Raw genomic sequence first — 18,085 nt, 5'->3', positions numbered from 1 at the left:
TCTTGGTGTTCACCCATAGTGTATGTACTGTTTGATTACACAGGTTTGAAGCTCATGTCATTATCAACGTGACTTCTCTGATGTCATCCGAACTCTAGAAATATGATTTAGAACTCTTCAAGATCGCCATGCCCTGCCTCTGTGCTATAGCGGGAGCCATCCCGCCTGACTATGTGGATGCCACCTACTCCTCTCACACTGAGAAGAAGGCCTCTGTGGATGCTGAAGGCAACTTTGACCCCAAACCAGTGGAGACCACCAAGTGAGCAGAAAAATACAAGACAGTACATAAATAGTTAACAGTGGCCTACTGAAAAAAACTAAACGAAATACTTGTTTAATGATCTTTAATGCACAATGATGCTGTATATATATAACAGCAAAACATACAGTACATTTAATTTGAACTCATTATCTCATTTTTAATTTAAAAACCAGTAACTGTGAAGGTAGTCTGGCTCAACATTTCCAGGATGTTCTGCCAGATGTCACTAGCCTTCCACTCTCTCTGTGTTGCCGTTCTCAAACTTTATTCGATTCAGGAAACAACAACAACCTTTGAGCTAGCAAGCTAAACGCTGAAAATGGAAAATTTAAAAATTTGGATTGTGCAACAAGGCAGGCCTGCTTGGTTCTTTTGGGGAATGATTGATTTACAAAGAATTATGTTTTACGGCATTTACTATCTAACTGGGACGTTTTGAAATTGATTCGCTGAATTGCTATGGACGAAGTACACACAACGATACACAGGTATGAGTAAATTACGTTTAACCATGTCTCCAGCTAGTTTAAATAGCTCACGTTACTGTATTGTGTCAACAGTTAACTTCATTTAATATTTAAAATGTGGTGTTGTTTTTGTGGGGCTGCTAAAGGTCCACCAAAACAAGTTCCTTCCCGAGACTATTTTGCAGAGGCTCTTTCGCTGCGTCTGGAGCTTAGTGCCGCCCAAGTTGATTGTGATTGGTTTAAAGAAATGCAAACAACCCAGAATGTTTTTGATTTCTTGGTATGTATGTGTGGTAGAGCCAGACCTTAGTCCGCAACGCTGGGAGATAGGTCTGGCAATGCGAGACTACAGTGAAGGTGACGTGAGGTGACACGCCCTAAGCACTAACAGGGAACTGCAGTGTAAGGTCTAAGCGTAATTTTCAGGTTACAACAACTTAAGTTTAATTAATAGTAAATGGTATTCATAACCTCATACTAAATATGAACTCATTTATTCACAGCACAATCATACCAGAGAGGCTGGATGCCTTCATGAACAAGTATGCAGAGCACACTCATGACAGATGGGCCTTTGAAAAGGTCAGTAATGAAAAATATAAATCATCAAATATAAATATAGTCCTTATTTGTTATTTGAAAGCATAAGTACCTTTTGTATTTTTTTTTTTTTATAGATTCAGAACAACTGGACCTACGGAGAGGTGTTGGATGAAAATGCTAAGACTCACCCCATGCTCCGGCCATACAAAACCTTCTCTGAAAAGGTAATGAGTCTGTCTAGTCTGAATCCTGATAAATTGCACACAGGTACCAAACTTTAACAAAGCTTAATTATTGTCCCAAATTTGCTTTTAGGTCTGATTAAACCTAAGATCTTCAGACATTCTAAATAGGCTACAGTAGTGTTTAGTGGCTCCCTGTTTATTTTTAAATCCTCTTCTCTCTGTTTCTCAGGACAAGGAGATTTATCGTTGGCCCATCAAAGAATCCATCAAAGCCATGTTGGCCTGGGAGTGGACCTTGGATAAAGCTAGGGACGGGGAGGTGGAAGTCGACAAGAAGACGGCCACACGCAAGATCTCCCAAACTGCTCAGGTAACAGAGAGAGGAGTGAAAAAACAATATTAAAGTGCCCATATTATGAAAAAAACACTTTTTCTGGGATTTGGGGTGTTCTTTTGTGTCTCTGGTGCTTCCACACACATACAAACTTTGAAAAAAATCCATCCATGCTGTTTTGAGTGAGATACGGTTTCTGAATGTGTCCTGCTTTCAGTCTCCTAGTGAGCTGTTCAAAATCGGCCTCGGACTGTGACGTCACAGTCCGAAGAAATGAGCTGGCTAACCACAACCGTTAGCTCGTAGCTTTAGCCTGCTAATGCTAGCGTTAACCCGACTAGCATGCGCTAACGTCTACGTCGTTCTCAATAGCAAAGCACTGCTACAACACACACAAGTTCACCATAATCTACAAAAGAACTACTTACATGTGCGCCCTCATTTAGAAGTCTCCCAGCTAATCCTGCCTTGTAACTGACCAAAGTTGAAGAAACAGGCTTTCTTTTACTGTCTCTAGAGTTAGCTAGCTGACATGCTCTACATCTGAGCTACTGCGCATGTGCGAGTGCAATCAAAGATACTAGTGAAGAAGAAGATGAAAAGAGGTCTCACTCTGTAGCTAAAACAGAAACCAGGTGAAAAGGGGAGCTGCAGCAGTGAGAGAGAGCTGTGCAGTACAACAACAATATGGTGTTTTTTGAAAATTAAACCATGTAAACCTATTCTGGTAAAACCTTAAAATACAGTTATGAACCTGAAAATGAGCATAATATGGGCACTTTAAAAAAAATTAGTAGGACACAAAAGCAAAGATGGATTTCTTACTGGTCAAGACTCATCTACAATATCTTGACTGCTATTACCAAATCTATTAATATTATTTAATATGGGAATAATGTGATAATATTGAACTCCGCTGTCCTTCCAGCACTAAAAAAGAGGGTGAAAATAAACAGGCCTACTTGTTGTGACCCATTGATATCATTATTCCTAAACATTTGGCACTTAACTGTACTTAAATGGGTGAAGAAATTGTGAAATGAAAGCAGTTATTGTTTTCTGGAATCTTCTAGAGGTCCCTAAACCTCACATGGAGAACCACTCCTCTGTTGTGTGTTTTCTGTTTTCAGGCCACTTACGATCCAAGTCACGGCTACAACCCTCAGCCAATAGATATCACAGGAATGGCCCTGTCCAGAGAGCTGCAGGTATGTACCTTTCCCTCACAGCACTGACAGGCCTCATATTTTGGTTAGACATTTATCAGGAGCCTGTCGATTTAATTTTCTTACCCTCACCGTGCAGTCCATGGCCGAGCAGCTGGCTGAGAACTATCACAACACCTGGGGCAGGAAGAAGAAGCTGGAGCTACAATCCAAAGGTACGAGGGGTTTTCTATTACACATTCACATCTGAGATGTTTCTTTTAAGTGGTGGTTGCTAGTTTGCAGTCTGATTCCAAAAATGAATTTTGTTAGGCGGTGGCACCCATCCTTTGCTTGTGCCTTATGACACCCTGACGGCTAAGGAGAAGGCCAGGGACAGGGAGAAGGCCCAGGACCTGCTCAAGTTCCTCCAGCTTAATGGATATGCTGTGACAAGGTAAGCAGGATGTTTTTACCTTTTTAGTTTAAGATTAGTGTTTCCTCTGATACTTATATTTGGAATATTTTTGTTATGCAGCAACATTTTGGCCTTATGACTTTTTAAAAAAAACAAATCATGTTTTTTTTTATATATTACAATAGTACGGAAGCCCTAAAAGGCACGGTGAAAAACAATGTTTTTTCTGGCATTCAAAAAAACATATTTGCTGATCTCAGGCATGCAAATAATAATCCAATCCAATAATAATAATGGGTGGATTCATTTATTTTGGTTTATAGACTCTGAAACAGGGTGGAAAATGTTGAGCTAAGCTGAAAATGGTCAAAGAAAAGTCTTTTTTATGTGCAGTATTCTGTTTATGTGATACAGAAGACCTTTATGATTTAAGACCTTTGCTATAAATATTTGACGCATTTAAAGAAAATATGAGGAAGTTATTCATGGGGACAGAAATGTTTCTGCATTACAAGAATGACCCAGTTCTGTCCGTGTTTCTCTCTCTTTTCATGTTATTTTGACTCCCTCTTCTCTGCATCCCCAGGGGACTGAAGGACATGGAGCAGGACATTTCCTCCATTGAGAAGCGTTTTGCTTACGGCTTCCTCCAGAAGCTTCTTAAATGGATGGACATCGCCCAGGAGTTCATTGCCCATCTTGGTACTGTGTGCTTTGAGAGACTTCTCATGGGCGTACCACTTTTATTCCATACCGCTTACTCCAACATGAACCTTTTGACTGAGAGCTGACTTGTATTGATTTCCCCTTCAACAGAGGCTGTAGTTAGCAGTGGTAGAGTGGAGAAGTCACCACATGAACAAGAGATCAAATTCTTTGCCAAGGTGAGCTGTTCGACGCTGTATTGAACTCTCATTTTGCTTGTCTGCCTCTACAGGGAAGTCAGAGGTCATGAATAGTAACAGAACATCACCTTTGTAGGGATTCAGTCTTGGTGAAATACACTTACTGTATTTGATTATTGCCTATACACCATCCTGCTGCCCTTAGTGAATAGAGATGCACCGATTACAACTTTCTAGGCCGATTCCGATTTTCATTGAGTTAGGCAAGCCGATACTGATTTTAGCCGATTCCGATTTCATTTTTTCTGACCACTTTACAGCACACACAAATATTTATTTTCTCTTTTCTTTACATAGAACATTTTTTGAACAGATAATGGATCACTATAAAATAGAACTATATAAATTACTCCTGGTGTGGGAAATTCACACACATCTAAAGTGCAATGTTGGAACCATTTCCTTCTTTTCACATCCAATATCCAACTAAAAAAATTTGATTTGGGTTTTTGGTGTCGTCCCTCCACGCCCTACTTTTTCCTTGCAGGCGTTGCATATTGCAAACTTCTTATCTTCTGCACACACGCTGAAGAATTTGCAGCCGTGTGTGCATGCGTCCTTGAGAACTGTTACTCGTATAACTTATGTTGTCAGTTAATTGCAGCGTTGACCGGCATGAAATCGACATATGTCAGACTGACCTGCCGGTCGATAGTGTGTTCCTTAGGAAGTTTTTCTTTTCTGTAATGACCATCTAATCTCTTTTTAATAGATTCTCTTGCCACTGGTAAATCAGTACTTCAAGAATCACTGCCTTTACTTCCTCTCCACTCCTGCTAAAGTCTTGGGTAGTGGAGGGCATTCCTCTAACAAGGAGAAGGAAATGATTGCAAGGTATGTGCAGTGAAAGCTTAGAAAACATTATTCAAAAGACTGGTTTGTTCTCTGAATTATGTGACTTGAACTCTTTCCCACCTACCTTTCCTTTTGTGCAGTACTTTTGTGTGACCATGTCGGTCCTCTCCCTCTTCCATGACTCTCTCTTTGCAATATCCAGTCAATATCCTTGACCTCCCTTTTGCTTTCTGTGTCACTTCAAACATCTTGCCCTGTTTCCCCTTACTGTTCTCCCTCCCTCTCCCTTTCCTCTTTTCTCCTCCTACCTCAGTATCTTCTGTAAATTGGCTGCTTTGGTGAGGCACAGAGTAGCTCTTTTTGGTAAGGAATCTGCATGGTGGCATTTTGCCCTGTCACCATCTCTCTGTCGCTTTTGTTTGTGTTTGCCGGTCTCTCTAGATCTTTTTTGCTTCCTCTTACTTCCTACCTTCCCATTTATACACTAATCAGCATTGTATCACAGATTCTATCCTCCCACACTGTCATTCTCTCTTTTATTCTTACTGGATCTCCTTATCTAATGCTTATCTGTCTGGAGCTAAACCTCTGCTTGGCTTGCCTTGTTCTGCAACCTGGGGCCAGATGCATAAAACTCTGTGTAGATCACGCCTAAAGCTATGTATGCACAAAGACAGAAATATGCATAATATGCATCATTGTGGAACTAGGAACATGTCCACGCGCCTAATTTTCACTCCCATGGTTAGCCATAAATGGATGTAGAAACACCCTTAAACATTTGTTTGCATATTGATAGTTGTGCCCCTCCCACCCACACACACTAGACCTGTCAATGAGAAGAACAACAAAGAAGAAGTGCAATTTACCCGACTGTGACGCACCGGCGAGGTCCGTCCAACAGCTGTTACGCACGGCTCTGGCTATTTATAGCGCCAGTACTATTCATTTTTCCCGTGTATCTGCAAACTATCATCGCGGGTATATTTCAATCGTCATTATTAAACATCAGAAACATCAGAGGTGATCAGTGATTAATTTATAGAGCTCATATTGAAACAGAAGTGCTTCACAATCGTTCACTTATAACTACTTTAATTGAATAAATGTGCCTAAGATTGACATTTTACAGAACGCTGTGTAGACAGCACAAATAAACCAATCAGTGAAATTGGAAAACAACCTAAACAAAACTTATATAATCTTATATTTCATGTCAACCTTATTGTATCCCCCGCAGCTATCTCTAAAAAACTCTCACAGCTATCCTCACACATTCGTATGTGATGCTGTGAGTCCATCTGCAGATGATTGAATAAACCTACACAAAGACGAGGGTTGCCTAAAAGTGTTTATTTAAACACTTTTGCCATCTCACTGTGTGAAGTATGAGTGAAGTGCGCACATTCTCACCGCACTTTCTTTTATAAATACCAGTGTGTGTTTGGGAAATGCCGTATGTATTGTTTTTGAGCATCCACATCGTTCATACATGTGGCCCCAGGTGTTTGTAAAGTTGTATTTTGTGCTTTTGAAGCCTACAATCAGAGTGGCACTCATAACTGACAGTGATTTGAGCATGAATGTCTCCAGTGGTGTCAGGTAGGACAGCATTGTACTGCAGCTCCATGAAGTGCTCTCAGCCTCTATCCTCCCCCTTCATCACCATGTGTCCCTAATAGTCACTCACTATTATGTAACCAGTGGCTACTAGACACTGAAACATTTCACACTGAGCCTGCATCCTTCAGCTCGGCTCACCAGTAACACATAGTACAGTACTGTACATGATAATCAAGTGCATCTCTGTAACTGATCTACTACTGCAGTCAAACTGCAAAGCTTTTAACAGAGACTATAGCACAGTGTAGCAATATATGGTTCAACTGTTCCATGTCAATGTTTCTGTATTTATATCTACTGTTTTCTGTTTTTAATCTGTGCTTTTTAGATTAAATCCTCATTTCTGAATATATCCGGCTTCTATAATAAATTGGGCTCTTATAGGAAGTGGATTTGTATAGTAGGACAGCTCTGAGAACACATCTTTGCTGTGCTGTTTTCAGGAACAGATGCAGGTGCAGTGGTGAACTGTCTGCACATCCTCTCACGATCACTAGATGCCAGGTAATTCTCAATCTGTTCATATCACATCTCCAGCACAACCCCAGGCAAAAATGTAATAGAAACAAACTATCTGAGATATCTATTTTTTGACTTTTCTTTTGTGTCCTTTTTTTCAAGGACCGTTATGAAATCAGGCCCTGAGATTGTTAAGGCGGTCCTGCGGCAGTTCTTTGAGAGCGCTGCGGATGACATTGAGAAGATGGTTGAGAATCTGAAACTGGGCAAAGTGTCCAGTCGAAACCAGGTCCGAGACCGCACCATTCTGCGTTGTTTTAACATGTTAATCTTCCCTGTGAGCTGATGTCTGTATTTTGTGTATGTGTGTTAATGTAGGTTAAGGGTGTGTCCCAGAACATCAACTATACCACCAATGCCTTATTGCCAGTCCTCACTTCACTGTTCGACCACATCGCCCAGCACCAGTTTGGAGATGACGTCATGTGTGAGTGAAGAGCTTCTCTCCATTGAATTAGCGGTTCATCCCCTGCCCTTTATGGCTCTTGACTCATTGACACAAAGGACAGACTCAAAGCTAATGCAATGCCTCTGTTCTCTACACCCTCAGTGGACGATTTGCAAATATCCTGCTATCGTTTAATGTGCAGTATCTACTCTTTGGGCACAGTGAAGACTCCACATGTCGAGAAGTGAGTAGAGACCTCTGGATCTGTCCAACGTTTCCTTCAACAATTGCATTTATATGGGACTCGATTATCAAGTCAAGTTGATTTAATGTATGTAGTCCAAAATCAGAGGTTTGTACAACATACAACTAGACCACTATCCTTAGACCCTTGATTCACATGAGAAACTGCCTAAAGTGTGTATGCATGTTTTCAAAAATTGATTATGCATTTTTTTAAGATTTTGTGGTATTTTTCTCCTATACAGACAGCGACCAGCTCTTGGCGAGTGCTTGGCCCACTTAGCAGCTGCTATGCCAGTGGCCTTCCTTGAGCCACAACTGAATGAGTTCAACATGTTTTCTGTTTACACCACCAAGACTCCCAGAGAGAGAACCAGTGGGTTATCTTTACATTCATCAAGTTATTAGAATTAGTTAATAATCAATTGTTTCTTTACCTTTTATTTAATGTGTCTACTCTCTCCCTCCTCAGTTCTGGGTCTTCCCAACAACGTGGAAGAGCTGTGCCCTGACATCCCAGAGCTGGACATCCTGATGAAGGAGATCCATGACCTGGCTGAGTCTGGAGCTCGCTACACAGAAATGCCCCATGTGATTGAGATCACTCTGCCCATGTTGTGTAACTACCTCCCACGCTGGTGGGAGAGGGGCCTAGATAATTTCCCCGAGCAGGAGGGCCAGCTCTGCACCGCTGTCACCTCTGAGCAGCTTAACAAGCTGCTGGGCAGCATCATGAAGATTGTGGTTAACAACCTGGGTATAGATGAGGCCTCCTGGATGAAGAGATTGGCAGGTTAGTGAGAAGAAGTTTCACAATAGGCCGGAAGGTTTTCAGGTGATGTGAGACATTTTCTGGTCACCATAGTGAAGTTCTCCAGTGGACCTCTCTAAAGTTGCCTGACAAGCAACAACCATCCATGGCTGGTACAATCGGTGTAACTAAAAAAAAGTGACAGGCCACTTCAGTTTTCATAGCTAATCCCATTTTAAGTGTCCTTTATTACATTGATTTTGAATCCTAAATGTTACCATGTTGGATTTTCAAAGTACTTAAATATGCTTTCATAGTAATTTTTGCTTTTCTTGCAAGAAGTGCATGTATTGTTAGTTTCGACAACTACGTTTTTTCACATTTTGTACATCTCAATATTTTGAGAATACAATGCTGACTCTTACTCATGCTGTTGACTGCTGATTCCTGTGTACCCTTTGTCCAGTGTTTTCCCAGCCCATTGTCAGTAGGGCTAAACCAGAGATGCTTAAATCCCACTTCATCCCCACCATGGAAAAGCTAAAGAAGCGCTCAGGAAAGGTGGTGGCTGAGGAGGAACAACTGCGCATGGAGGGTAAAGGGGAGCTGGACAGCGAAGATGGGACCATCAAAGATGAGTTTGCTGTGCTGTGTCGGGACCTGTATGCTCTCTACCCCTTGCTCATCCGCTATGTGGACAATAACAGGTAACTGAACTTGATAAATGTGTAGAACACTTTATTGCTGTTGCATTATTGCTGTATATTGTTCGTAAAACGGCTAAATAATTTAGTTGACACTATTCTCCTGAGTGACTTACAATCAATGACCATTGTACTTCTTTAAGAAGACTTTGATGGAAACACTATTAACGTATTTAATGTGCAGACTCAACCATATCTTTGAATGTAAAAGATGTATCAGTGTCCAGTGATTCACCAGCATTGCCAGTTTGTATTGTATCTTGTGGCAAAGCTTCAGACTTCATGAAATTTAAGTTATAGCTAGAAAAATAGAAAATCTGAAAAGAATATCGATCTACCGAGTGGTTATTCTGGATTAGAAAGAATAGAAAAATGTCATCAGTATACAATGTTATAAAATGTTTCTGGGTATATTTAAAAAAAAAAACATATGTATGTGATCAGATTAATTCTGACAAGAGCAAAAGAGCATATACAAGATCGTAAAATATTGCCTGCAAAATAAACTCAGTTTGGTCAATTGTAATAAAATAAGTTAGGCCTTTCCCAACTCTCGGCTAGGAGTCACAGACTTCGATTCAAGTGCTAATCAAGAGTTAATCCATTGCCGTCTTTGTCTGTAGGGCAAGGTGGTTGACCTGTCCAGACCCAGATGCAGAGGAACTTTTCAGGATGGTGGGAGAGGTCTTCATTTTCTGGTCCAAATCCCACGTGAGTCTTTGTTTAATGTTGTCTTTCTATTTATTTATTTATTTTTATTTTATTTGCAATTTTGTGATTTTTGTCTTTCCCCTATAATGTAAAATGTTTCTTGTGTTAATTTATTACAGAACTTTAAGAGAGAGGAGCAGAACTTTGTGGTTATGAATGAGATCAACAACATGTCCTTCCTGACTGCTGACAGTAAAAGCAAGATGACCAAGGTGAGAGTGGAGAAGCACACAAATGGCCAAGAACAACATAACCGGTTATCTAGTTAGATGTAATACTCACTTACTCAAAAAATGAATATTCCACTAACACCACCCAGTCCAAGTGGGAAGATTTCAAATTGAATCCCTCTTGATCTATTCTCAGCTGTTATTTCCTCACTTTCCTTTCAGCTGATAAGTATAAGAACAGGCAGGTAAAAACTAATCATTTTCTAGAAATGTTAGAGGAATAGGCTATTACATAACTTATAACATCCTTTGCCAGGACAATGTAAGTGGCATTACATAGTGTTTAGGCAGTAGTAGGTGTGTCGCTAACTGTGTTTTCTCCTTATATCCTGTGTCGGGGTTGGACGCTGGGCCACTAGGCCGGAGATGGAGAGGTTAGACTGTGTTTGTGCACGAGCGCTGTGCTGATCGCATGGCACCCTGAGTTTTGGGAGGCATTTCATCAAGCTCTCCCATGGACTACCACCCTTTTTACACACAGACCCCAATATTCACACACATACATACACACAAACAGGGTTATAAATGTATAGTCACTACAATAAGTAGACAGTCATAGCAATGTTACAATAACGCATATCTATGGGTGAAATGATGCTGTATAATGTAGTTGTAGTTGAAACGGCTTATATTACGAATGTTTTCTTTGAGCGGGATATATTTGTGATTTTATTTAAGTAATATTGAGTGTGAATGTGCGCGTGTTAGTGATGTCCGTCCATGTTTTTATGTGTGTGTTTGTATGTGTGTGAGTAGGGGTCTGGAGCGGCTTGATGAAAGCTCTGTGCTGTAGATCGTAGTGGCCTGAGAGGTTTCATGGCGCTCGGTTGAGCAGTTGTGTACAGTACATGTAATTTGGAGTGTGCACTCCTGAAGCCGAGCACCATCATCCTACTTTTCTTTGATTAATAAACAGTTTGCCTTTAGATCGTCCCTATTGGATACAGTTGTGGAGCCCATGCTACTGTGCCATCTGTGATGTTGAAATGTTACTGACGCTTGGATTTCTTTCAGCTTTTGTGGAAAAGATTCCAGCACCGGGGGACTCTTCTCTTTTCAATATTATCATCGGCTTTGTCTTCACTACCTCGTGTCACCTAAAAAAAAACACACCATCCTTTACTGTCACTGTTAGATTAGCCTGGTCCAGCAGCATATGTCGGGGGAAGCTCACTCGACACCACCAGTCATCATATTTACTAACTGGACTCTCCATGTCTAATTATTGACACCATTAAATTGTAAAATCATTGAGTATATCATCAATGATATAATCACTGTTTGATGTTTTTCATGGTTGCTGTTAGATATATACAAAAACCTCCTCTCCTTGGCTATCAGATGGGCATTACCGTGGTAAGCTACTGTTACCTGATCATCACAACGCCTCTCTCTGCCCAAAGAGCAGTGTACATACACACACTGCACTGAGGGCAGAGAGGTTGCAGTGAGGCCAGACAACAGTCAGTAATGACCATTTGGCAGCCTCAGGACAAGAGTGTATGAGAAGAGCTCCAGGGCGATGGAGCTGACCCCATAGACTTGTGCTGTTCTGTGTGCTGTCCAATGGACAGGATGTGCCCTGTCTAGCCACTGCTCTACTAACAGTGAGGCTGCATTGTGTGTAACGACTGTTGCTGATGCAGCAGTGCAGCACCTGCAATCCCACCAGAAGTTGATATTTACAAGCAAATGTAGTTGTTGATGTGTCTGATATCAGCTGATGAATAATTATTTTCACGTAGTTGTTGATTCACTTTATCAGCATGTTCTGATATTGCGTAAAATGTGACTTGGCAATTGGTTCTTGCCATCTCATTGTATCCATTTCATGGTATGTTTTGTGATAGAAGTAGTCTATTACTTTTTTGTTAAATATTATCAAAAGCCTCTGATCACAAATGTTTTCTGAAAAGGAAATGTTTGATGTGTGAGACGCAGGGGCTCGGGAATCGAACAGTGAAGGGATCGGTCTAAACTTTTCTTTCTTTCTCTAGTCTGGAGGCTCAGAGCAGGAGCGTACCAAGAAGAAGCGGCGGGGGGATCGCTACTCTGTGCAGACCTCCCTTATCGTAGCGGCATTAAAGAAGATGCTTCCTATCGGCCTCAATATGTGCTCTCCTGCAGACCAGGAGCTCATCAATCTTGCCAAGATCAGATACTCACTGGTACTTTGATGTGTTTGAAGCCAACTTTCTGACTGTATTTTGTCCCAACATGGAAAAACTGTAAAAAGCTGAAGTGCTTTAGATTTATATATATTCATATGTCAGTGTCAGTTTTTTTTTTTTTATACTTTTTGAGTAATATAATTTTCTTGAGTGAATAAATAATGAATATCCTCTGAATCTTGGTCTCTTCCCTTGTAGAAAGATACGGATGAAGAGGTGAGGGAGTTCTTGCACAACAATCTGCATCTGCAAGGCAAGGTGAGTAGACCTTTTATTTTTCTTTACATTTCAAAGCAGAAAATAAATATACAAATTCCCTTGTAAATATCTTAACACACATATTTGACCTTTGGTTTCAGGTGGAGGACCCAGCTATGCGCTGGCAAATGTCTCTCTATAAGGAGATGTCAGGAAAGGCTGAAGATGCTGAAGACCCTGAGAAGGTGGTAAAAAGGGTGCAAGAGGTGTCTGCTGTCCTTTACCACATTGAGGTGGTGAGTAAAGACACAAGCTCAAGTGCTCTGCAAGCAAACACACATGACTGTATACAGGTGTCAGCGTTATTTGGTTGCTAGTGTGGTGGAAATTCTAATACGTAGGTTGAGATCTGAAATAAGGCGTCACTCAACAAAGTCTTTTTAAGTATTTATTCTTTGCGCAAAGAAGGTTCAGTTCATCATGAGAGTCGTGAGAGAATGAACAAAGAGTCTTGGAGAATCACTAGCTTATTAACCCTGAGGAGGGGATAAATCAACAGACCTGATCGACCCCTCAAAGTCTGAGAATGCATGTTAGGTAGAGAATGCCAGTTTAAATCAGTTTCTGCACCTGGCTTATCAGAAGAACATAATACTTGGACTGGCAGGGCCCGCACATCATGACATGTGAAACACTTGCAGAAACTGTGAAGGGTTCAAGCTGCTAAAAACTAAAAAGCAGGTTAGTCATCAGATATGTTAATAATCAGATATGTTATTTTCCATTACACTAGTTGCAGCCTAATTGTTAGAAAGGCTTTTGCAAATGAAATGAGGACATACTCCCCGGAAGGATTTGTTCACTGTACATTTTTACTTGTTTCAGACGGAGCATCCCTACAAGTCAAAGAAAATGGTGTGGCACAAGCTGCTGTCTAAACAGCGTCGCAGGGCTGTGGTGGCCTGTTTCAGGATGACGCCCCTGTACAACATCCCCGCGTAATGATTCCCTTCCTACTCAATAAAAAAAAAAAAATCTATAAAAAAAAAATCTGAAGGCTTAACATGAGCCATCACAACCCTCTGAAATGACCTCTCCTCTCACAGGCACAGGGCAACCAACATGTTCTTGGACGCCTACAAACGCAACTGGTTAGAGACTGAGGGTTACTCATTTGAGGACAAGATGATCGACGACTTATCAGTAAGTCATCCCCCCGGTTACACCTGAGACGTACCATTGTCATTAATGGCATATTGTCTTTAGTGTATACTAAGGTTTTTCTTATGATTCATTGTATCTCCAATCCGTAGAAAGCCCTGGAGGAAGAGGAGGAAGAGGAAGAGGAGACCGAGACGAAGCCTGACCCCCTTCATCAGCTGATTCTTCATTTCAGCCGCACAGCTCTCACAGAAAAGACGTAAGAGCATCCTGCTTCTTCTACGACTCACCTTTGTGAACTGTTCCCCAGTGAGACTTGTTGATTCCTGTTTTGTGTTTTCTCATTCCAGTAAACTTGACGTTGACCATCTTTATATGTCTTATGCTGATATTATGGCAAAGGTAAGACAGTCAGTGAGCAGGATCTTAAAGCACCACATCTTGAGATGTGGTGCAAATGTGTGTTTTGCATATACAATAAATGATAGAAATACTGAATAACACATGACCTGAAATTGCACAGCAGAAAGTATGGTGTTTAAAAATGGGTGGTGGCTGGTGGTATACAGTACATTTGCCTTAAAACCAACTATTTGGGTTGATTGCACTAAAACTTTGCCCAAAAGTTTGTTTTACAATAGTTACCCAACATTAACCCTGAACCTACCTGATATTGGTTCACTTGCCTTACCCTTCAAGTCAAATAAATATTTAACCTTGCACGAGACACTACAATAAAACATGAAAATGGCAATTGCAATTCAAGAAGTTGTCACCTCCACCTTTTGAGAGAAAAAAAAAGTAAATTGTGTCGTACAACATATGAATTTGTTATTGACAAAATGTTGTGCCATCTGGAGTTAGATTGCTAAATCTGATGCGATCTAGCACTCAGTCCTTGACTTGCTGTCATCTCCCTTCAGAGCTGCCACATTGGTGAGGATGACGAAGGGGGAGAGCAGGAGGGGGAGGAGCCGTCCTTTGAGGTGCGACAGACAGAGATGGTATGGGGGGACCAGGGGATGGGAGACAGGGGAGACAGCGGAGAAGCAACTCCCCACGCAGTGACCACACCACATCACACTCGGCACACCCCCCACCACAACATTTTTCTCTTTCTCTTCCTGTCTTTTTACTCGTTCACTCACACTACTTGTCTATTTCCTGCTATGGTGGACTGACCTGTGCATGCCTTTGCTGGACTCTGCCCACCAGTCTGATCAATGTTGTGGACTCAATTTGTTTTTCTTTTCTAAATTGCATGACTTGAGTGCAGAGAGACGGTGCAGCTAAAGACAACAAAATAAAACCTACATGTAGATCTTTGCTAGGTGTTTAATTTCAGAATCACAATTTCCAAGCCTGAAGTGCTTCTGAATGTTTAGGGTTTCATTAACTAAGTCCACTGCAAATTATCGGATCACAGTATGGTTTAGCATATCTACTTCATACTTACTTAAAATACGTTCAGCAGCAGTTATGTTTTGCATGCCACATGCTTGAAACTAGGGCTGGGCAATATGGAGAAAATCAAATATCACAATATTTTTGACCAAATACCTCGATATCGATACCGCAACGATATTGTAGTCTTGACTATTGGTGCTTTCACAAAATATTTACACAATAAGATTTTTGATGAATAATCATCAGTAATATGGATATAATAACTAAGTGGGTAAAGGGAAATAATAGAACAGCTAGAACAGCCTGGTAAGTTCAGTAAAAGACACCACTTATGCCATATTACGATATTACAATATCCAAAATCTAAGACGATATCTAGTCTCATATCACGATATCGATATAATATCAATATATTGCCCAGCTCTACTTGAAACAATGAAATGCAAAACAAAGTGCCATTTCTGCAATCTGATCTTTAAGCATATGTTATACAAAAATTTCAGAAATTTATTTAAAAGAATGTTGAAATTCAAAAGGCCTCTCGACTTCAGTTGTTAATTGTTATTTGGTAAAAGTTATCCAAAATAAAATACACCTTCATGTATGTTGTAAACAGATCTAGTAAGATTCAAACAAGCAGCGCCACTGTCGGTTTACCAGCACAAAACCTTAGTGCAATAGACCTTTTTCACGGCAGACATGTTGACATGTCATAGTAGGAAAAGCACAGGTGTATTCAAAACCATTAATGATGGCTGCATTCCACTTAGAGAGGCCCTGGTATTGTGCATGCTGACTCACTGAAATATCTTCCTGGGACACTTGATGGAATTGAACCATCATTAAGGTTATCCATTTCAGCTGTGTTTTTCCTACTATGACAAGTCAAAATGTCTGCAGTGAAAAAGGTCCATTGCACAGTTAATATGGACAAATGTGCTCAGCAGCACCTGCAAAACCAAACCCTCAGTTAATCAACCCCTTAGTATGATTTGTAATTTGAATGAATATCCTAATATCATATTTACTCAAAAGCCAGGCTTGGACACTGTGATGTGTAGGTATAAAAACCCATGGCTTTTCCTGGAAGGCAGCATTACACCCATTTGCACTGTGAATCTCTTAATGTACTTTAAGAACCCCTTCAATGAGTTCAGTGTTTATTCTTGATACATATGCTCAGAAATGTGATGCTGTCATCCAAGACTTGAATTAAGCAGCTATCTTTGGAAACTCTGATAACTGTTATCAAACCAAGTCATGCAGCAGGTTTCCTAACAGTAGAACCAGGTCTCTTGAGCTGATCTTGTGTGTATGTGGTCAGTCTCTTCCAGGATTGCACCACCCTTTCCTGACTCACACCCTCCTGTACTCACCTGCTAATTGGGCTGTGTTCACCCATATGGACTCACCTGATAACTCGCTATCTAACAACTGACAAGTAACTGATTTTGTCTCTCTTTATCTTGAATTGGACAATGCTAACAAGTCTCCCTCTCTGTACTCATCAAGGACTACAGTAAAAGCCTGCACAGTCAGCCGTACATGCACTGTCCCAAACCCAAGCATACACTCATGCAATCATACACTGACACGCATCCAGACACACTCACGCCCTTCACACTCATCACAAAGACACATAATTTGCTGGAAAGATGAGCAGAACCTCTGTAAGTAGAGAAAAGTTGCTCCACATCACAGTCAGGCTTACGAGGGAGGGGGGCGGAGGGCAGAGGGAGGGGTAGCTTCAGTTGTGGGTGCTTTGGGTGGTGCTTTATGCATGGTGTGCAGTGGGTGGGTCAAATCAAACCTCTTTTGACAAGAGGATGGTTGTTCAGAGCAGCTTTCCTGTATCATTTGTAACAAAGTAATTTAGTATAGTAGGAGGACAGTGGCATACAGTACAGTGGGCATAGCAGTAAAGTAGAGTGATGTATTATGTAGCAGAAATATAAAGAAGTATAATATAGTATTGCACTGTACAATATATAAGTATAAGTGTTATAAAAATTGCAAAACACAGCAGGTCTCCATATTATGTATAGACACATACTATGGTATGTGTCTATATATATATATAAAAACAATAAACAATATCTTTAAATACATGTAAACGGTACATATGCCAAGTAAATAATACTTAATATAATAATATAATATGTATTTAGTCTAAATGGTTGTTTTAAGGGGACATATGATGGAAAACTCCCTTTTTCAGTGCTTGTCGACATACATTTGGGTATCTGAAGTGCCTACCTACCCACAAACTTTGAAAAAAGACAACCCAGTCAGTTGTGGGCTGATTAGATCAGAAAACATGGGGTTCAACAAGTTAAGGTGTGGCTCCCCTTCCTATGTCACATGCAGGCTCATTAGAATATACCGCCATCCATGGTTTGAGAACTACCTTGGCCAAGATGTGCCATATTTTTCTTTCAAGTCAATCAGATAGACTGTATAAAATATAGACGTAGTCTCCAGGACTTCATCCATGGGTTTATGAAGAGCCAAAATTAAGCTCAAAGTAGGCGGCTCCCGGTGGCTCCGGCTGTCGTCATGTTGGCAGTGCCTGATGTTGCCTAACTACCGGCTAATCCACATATGGGCACAGCGGTGGAGCATGGTGGAGCTGAGGCAGGCCGACTGCAACTTACAGTCTATGCTAGCCTCCTATCATGGCAGTCACCTGTCACTCAAAGGGGCACACCCTCAATTATGCATAACTTTAAGCCTAAATATATATTTTAAATGGGTGAATTATAAAAAAGTTTGAGCACTGGAGGTTGCCGCTTGGCCAAACAGAGCAGACAGGGCTTTTGGGGAGGGGGGCTTAAAGATAGAGGCTGAATACAGTTATATTCAGACAGACATTATGAGAAAAGTAATGTGTTTTTTGAAAATGAAAGCATGTAATGTTCTAAG

At 40.8% G+C, this 18,085-nt stretch overlaps 1 protein-coding gene across 5 annotated transcripts in view; it reads left to right on the top strand.

Annotated features, from left to right (window-relative positions):
- Positions 1-18,085, top strand: part of ryr1b (ryanodine receptor 1b (skeletal)) — an 85,714-nt gene that overhangs the window by 43,125 nt on the left and 24,504 nt on the right. For 3 of the 5 annotated variants that reach the window (XM_039826058.1, XM_039826082.1, XM_039826075.1), the window contains 29 exons: positions 99-262; positions 1,236-1,314; positions 1,410-1,499; positions 1,690-1,830; positions 2,925-3,002; positions 3,100-3,175; positions 3,273-3,396; positions 3,944-4,059; positions 4,174-4,241; positions 4,975-5,096; positions 5,371-5,420; positions 7,124-7,184; positions 7,302-7,428; positions 7,518-7,626; positions 7,750-7,831; positions 8,076-8,206; positions 8,303-8,623; positions 9,048-9,288; positions 9,909-9,996; positions 10,116-10,208; positions 10,586-10,600; positions 12,224-12,394; positions 12,596-12,655; positions 12,757-12,891; positions 13,481-13,593; positions 13,702-13,798; positions 13,909-14,015; positions 14,107-14,158; positions 14,680-14,760. In XM_039826058.1, coding sequence (XP_039681992.1) covers positions 99-262; positions 1,236-1,314; positions 1,410-1,499; positions 1,690-1,830; positions 2,925-3,002; positions 3,100-3,175; positions 3,273-3,396; positions 3,944-4,059; positions 4,174-4,241; positions 4,975-5,096; positions 5,371-5,420; positions 7,124-7,184; positions 7,302-7,428; positions 7,518-7,626; positions 7,750-7,831; positions 8,076-8,206; positions 8,303-8,623; positions 9,048-9,288; positions 9,909-9,996; positions 10,116-10,208; positions 10,586-10,600; positions 12,224-12,394; positions 12,596-12,655; positions 12,757-12,891; positions 13,481-13,593; positions 13,702-13,798; positions 13,909-14,015; positions 14,107-14,158; positions 14,680-14,760 — 3,192 coding nt within the window. The remainder of the gene's footprint in view (positions 1-98; positions 263-1,235; positions 1,315-1,409; positions 1,500-1,689; positions 1,831-2,924; positions 3,003-3,099; positions 3,176-3,272; positions 3,397-3,943; positions 4,060-4,173; positions 4,242-4,974; positions 5,097-5,370; positions 5,421-7,123; positions 7,185-7,301; positions 7,429-7,517; positions 7,627-7,749; positions 7,832-8,075; positions 8,207-8,302; positions 8,624-9,047; positions 9,289-9,908; positions 9,997-10,115; positions 10,209-10,585; positions 10,601-12,223; positions 12,395-12,595; positions 12,656-12,756; positions 12,892-13,480; positions 13,594-13,701; positions 13,799-13,908; positions 14,016-14,106; positions 14,159-14,679; positions 14,761-18,085) is intronic. The other 2 variants (XM_039826092.1, XM_039826066.1) reach the window with 1 other exon arrangement.

Source organism: Perca fluviatilis, chromosome 2 (genome assembly GCF_010015445.1).
Source record: "Perca fluviatilis chromosome 2, GENO_Pfluv_1.0, whole genome shotgun sequence".
In the NCBI taxonomy this organism is placed as follows: domain Eukaryota; kingdom Metazoa; phylum Chordata; class Actinopteri; order Perciformes; family Percidae; genus Perca; species Perca fluviatilis.
Note: the sequence above shows the minus strand (reverse complement) of the source record. Positions and strands in the feature narration are given on the sequence as shown.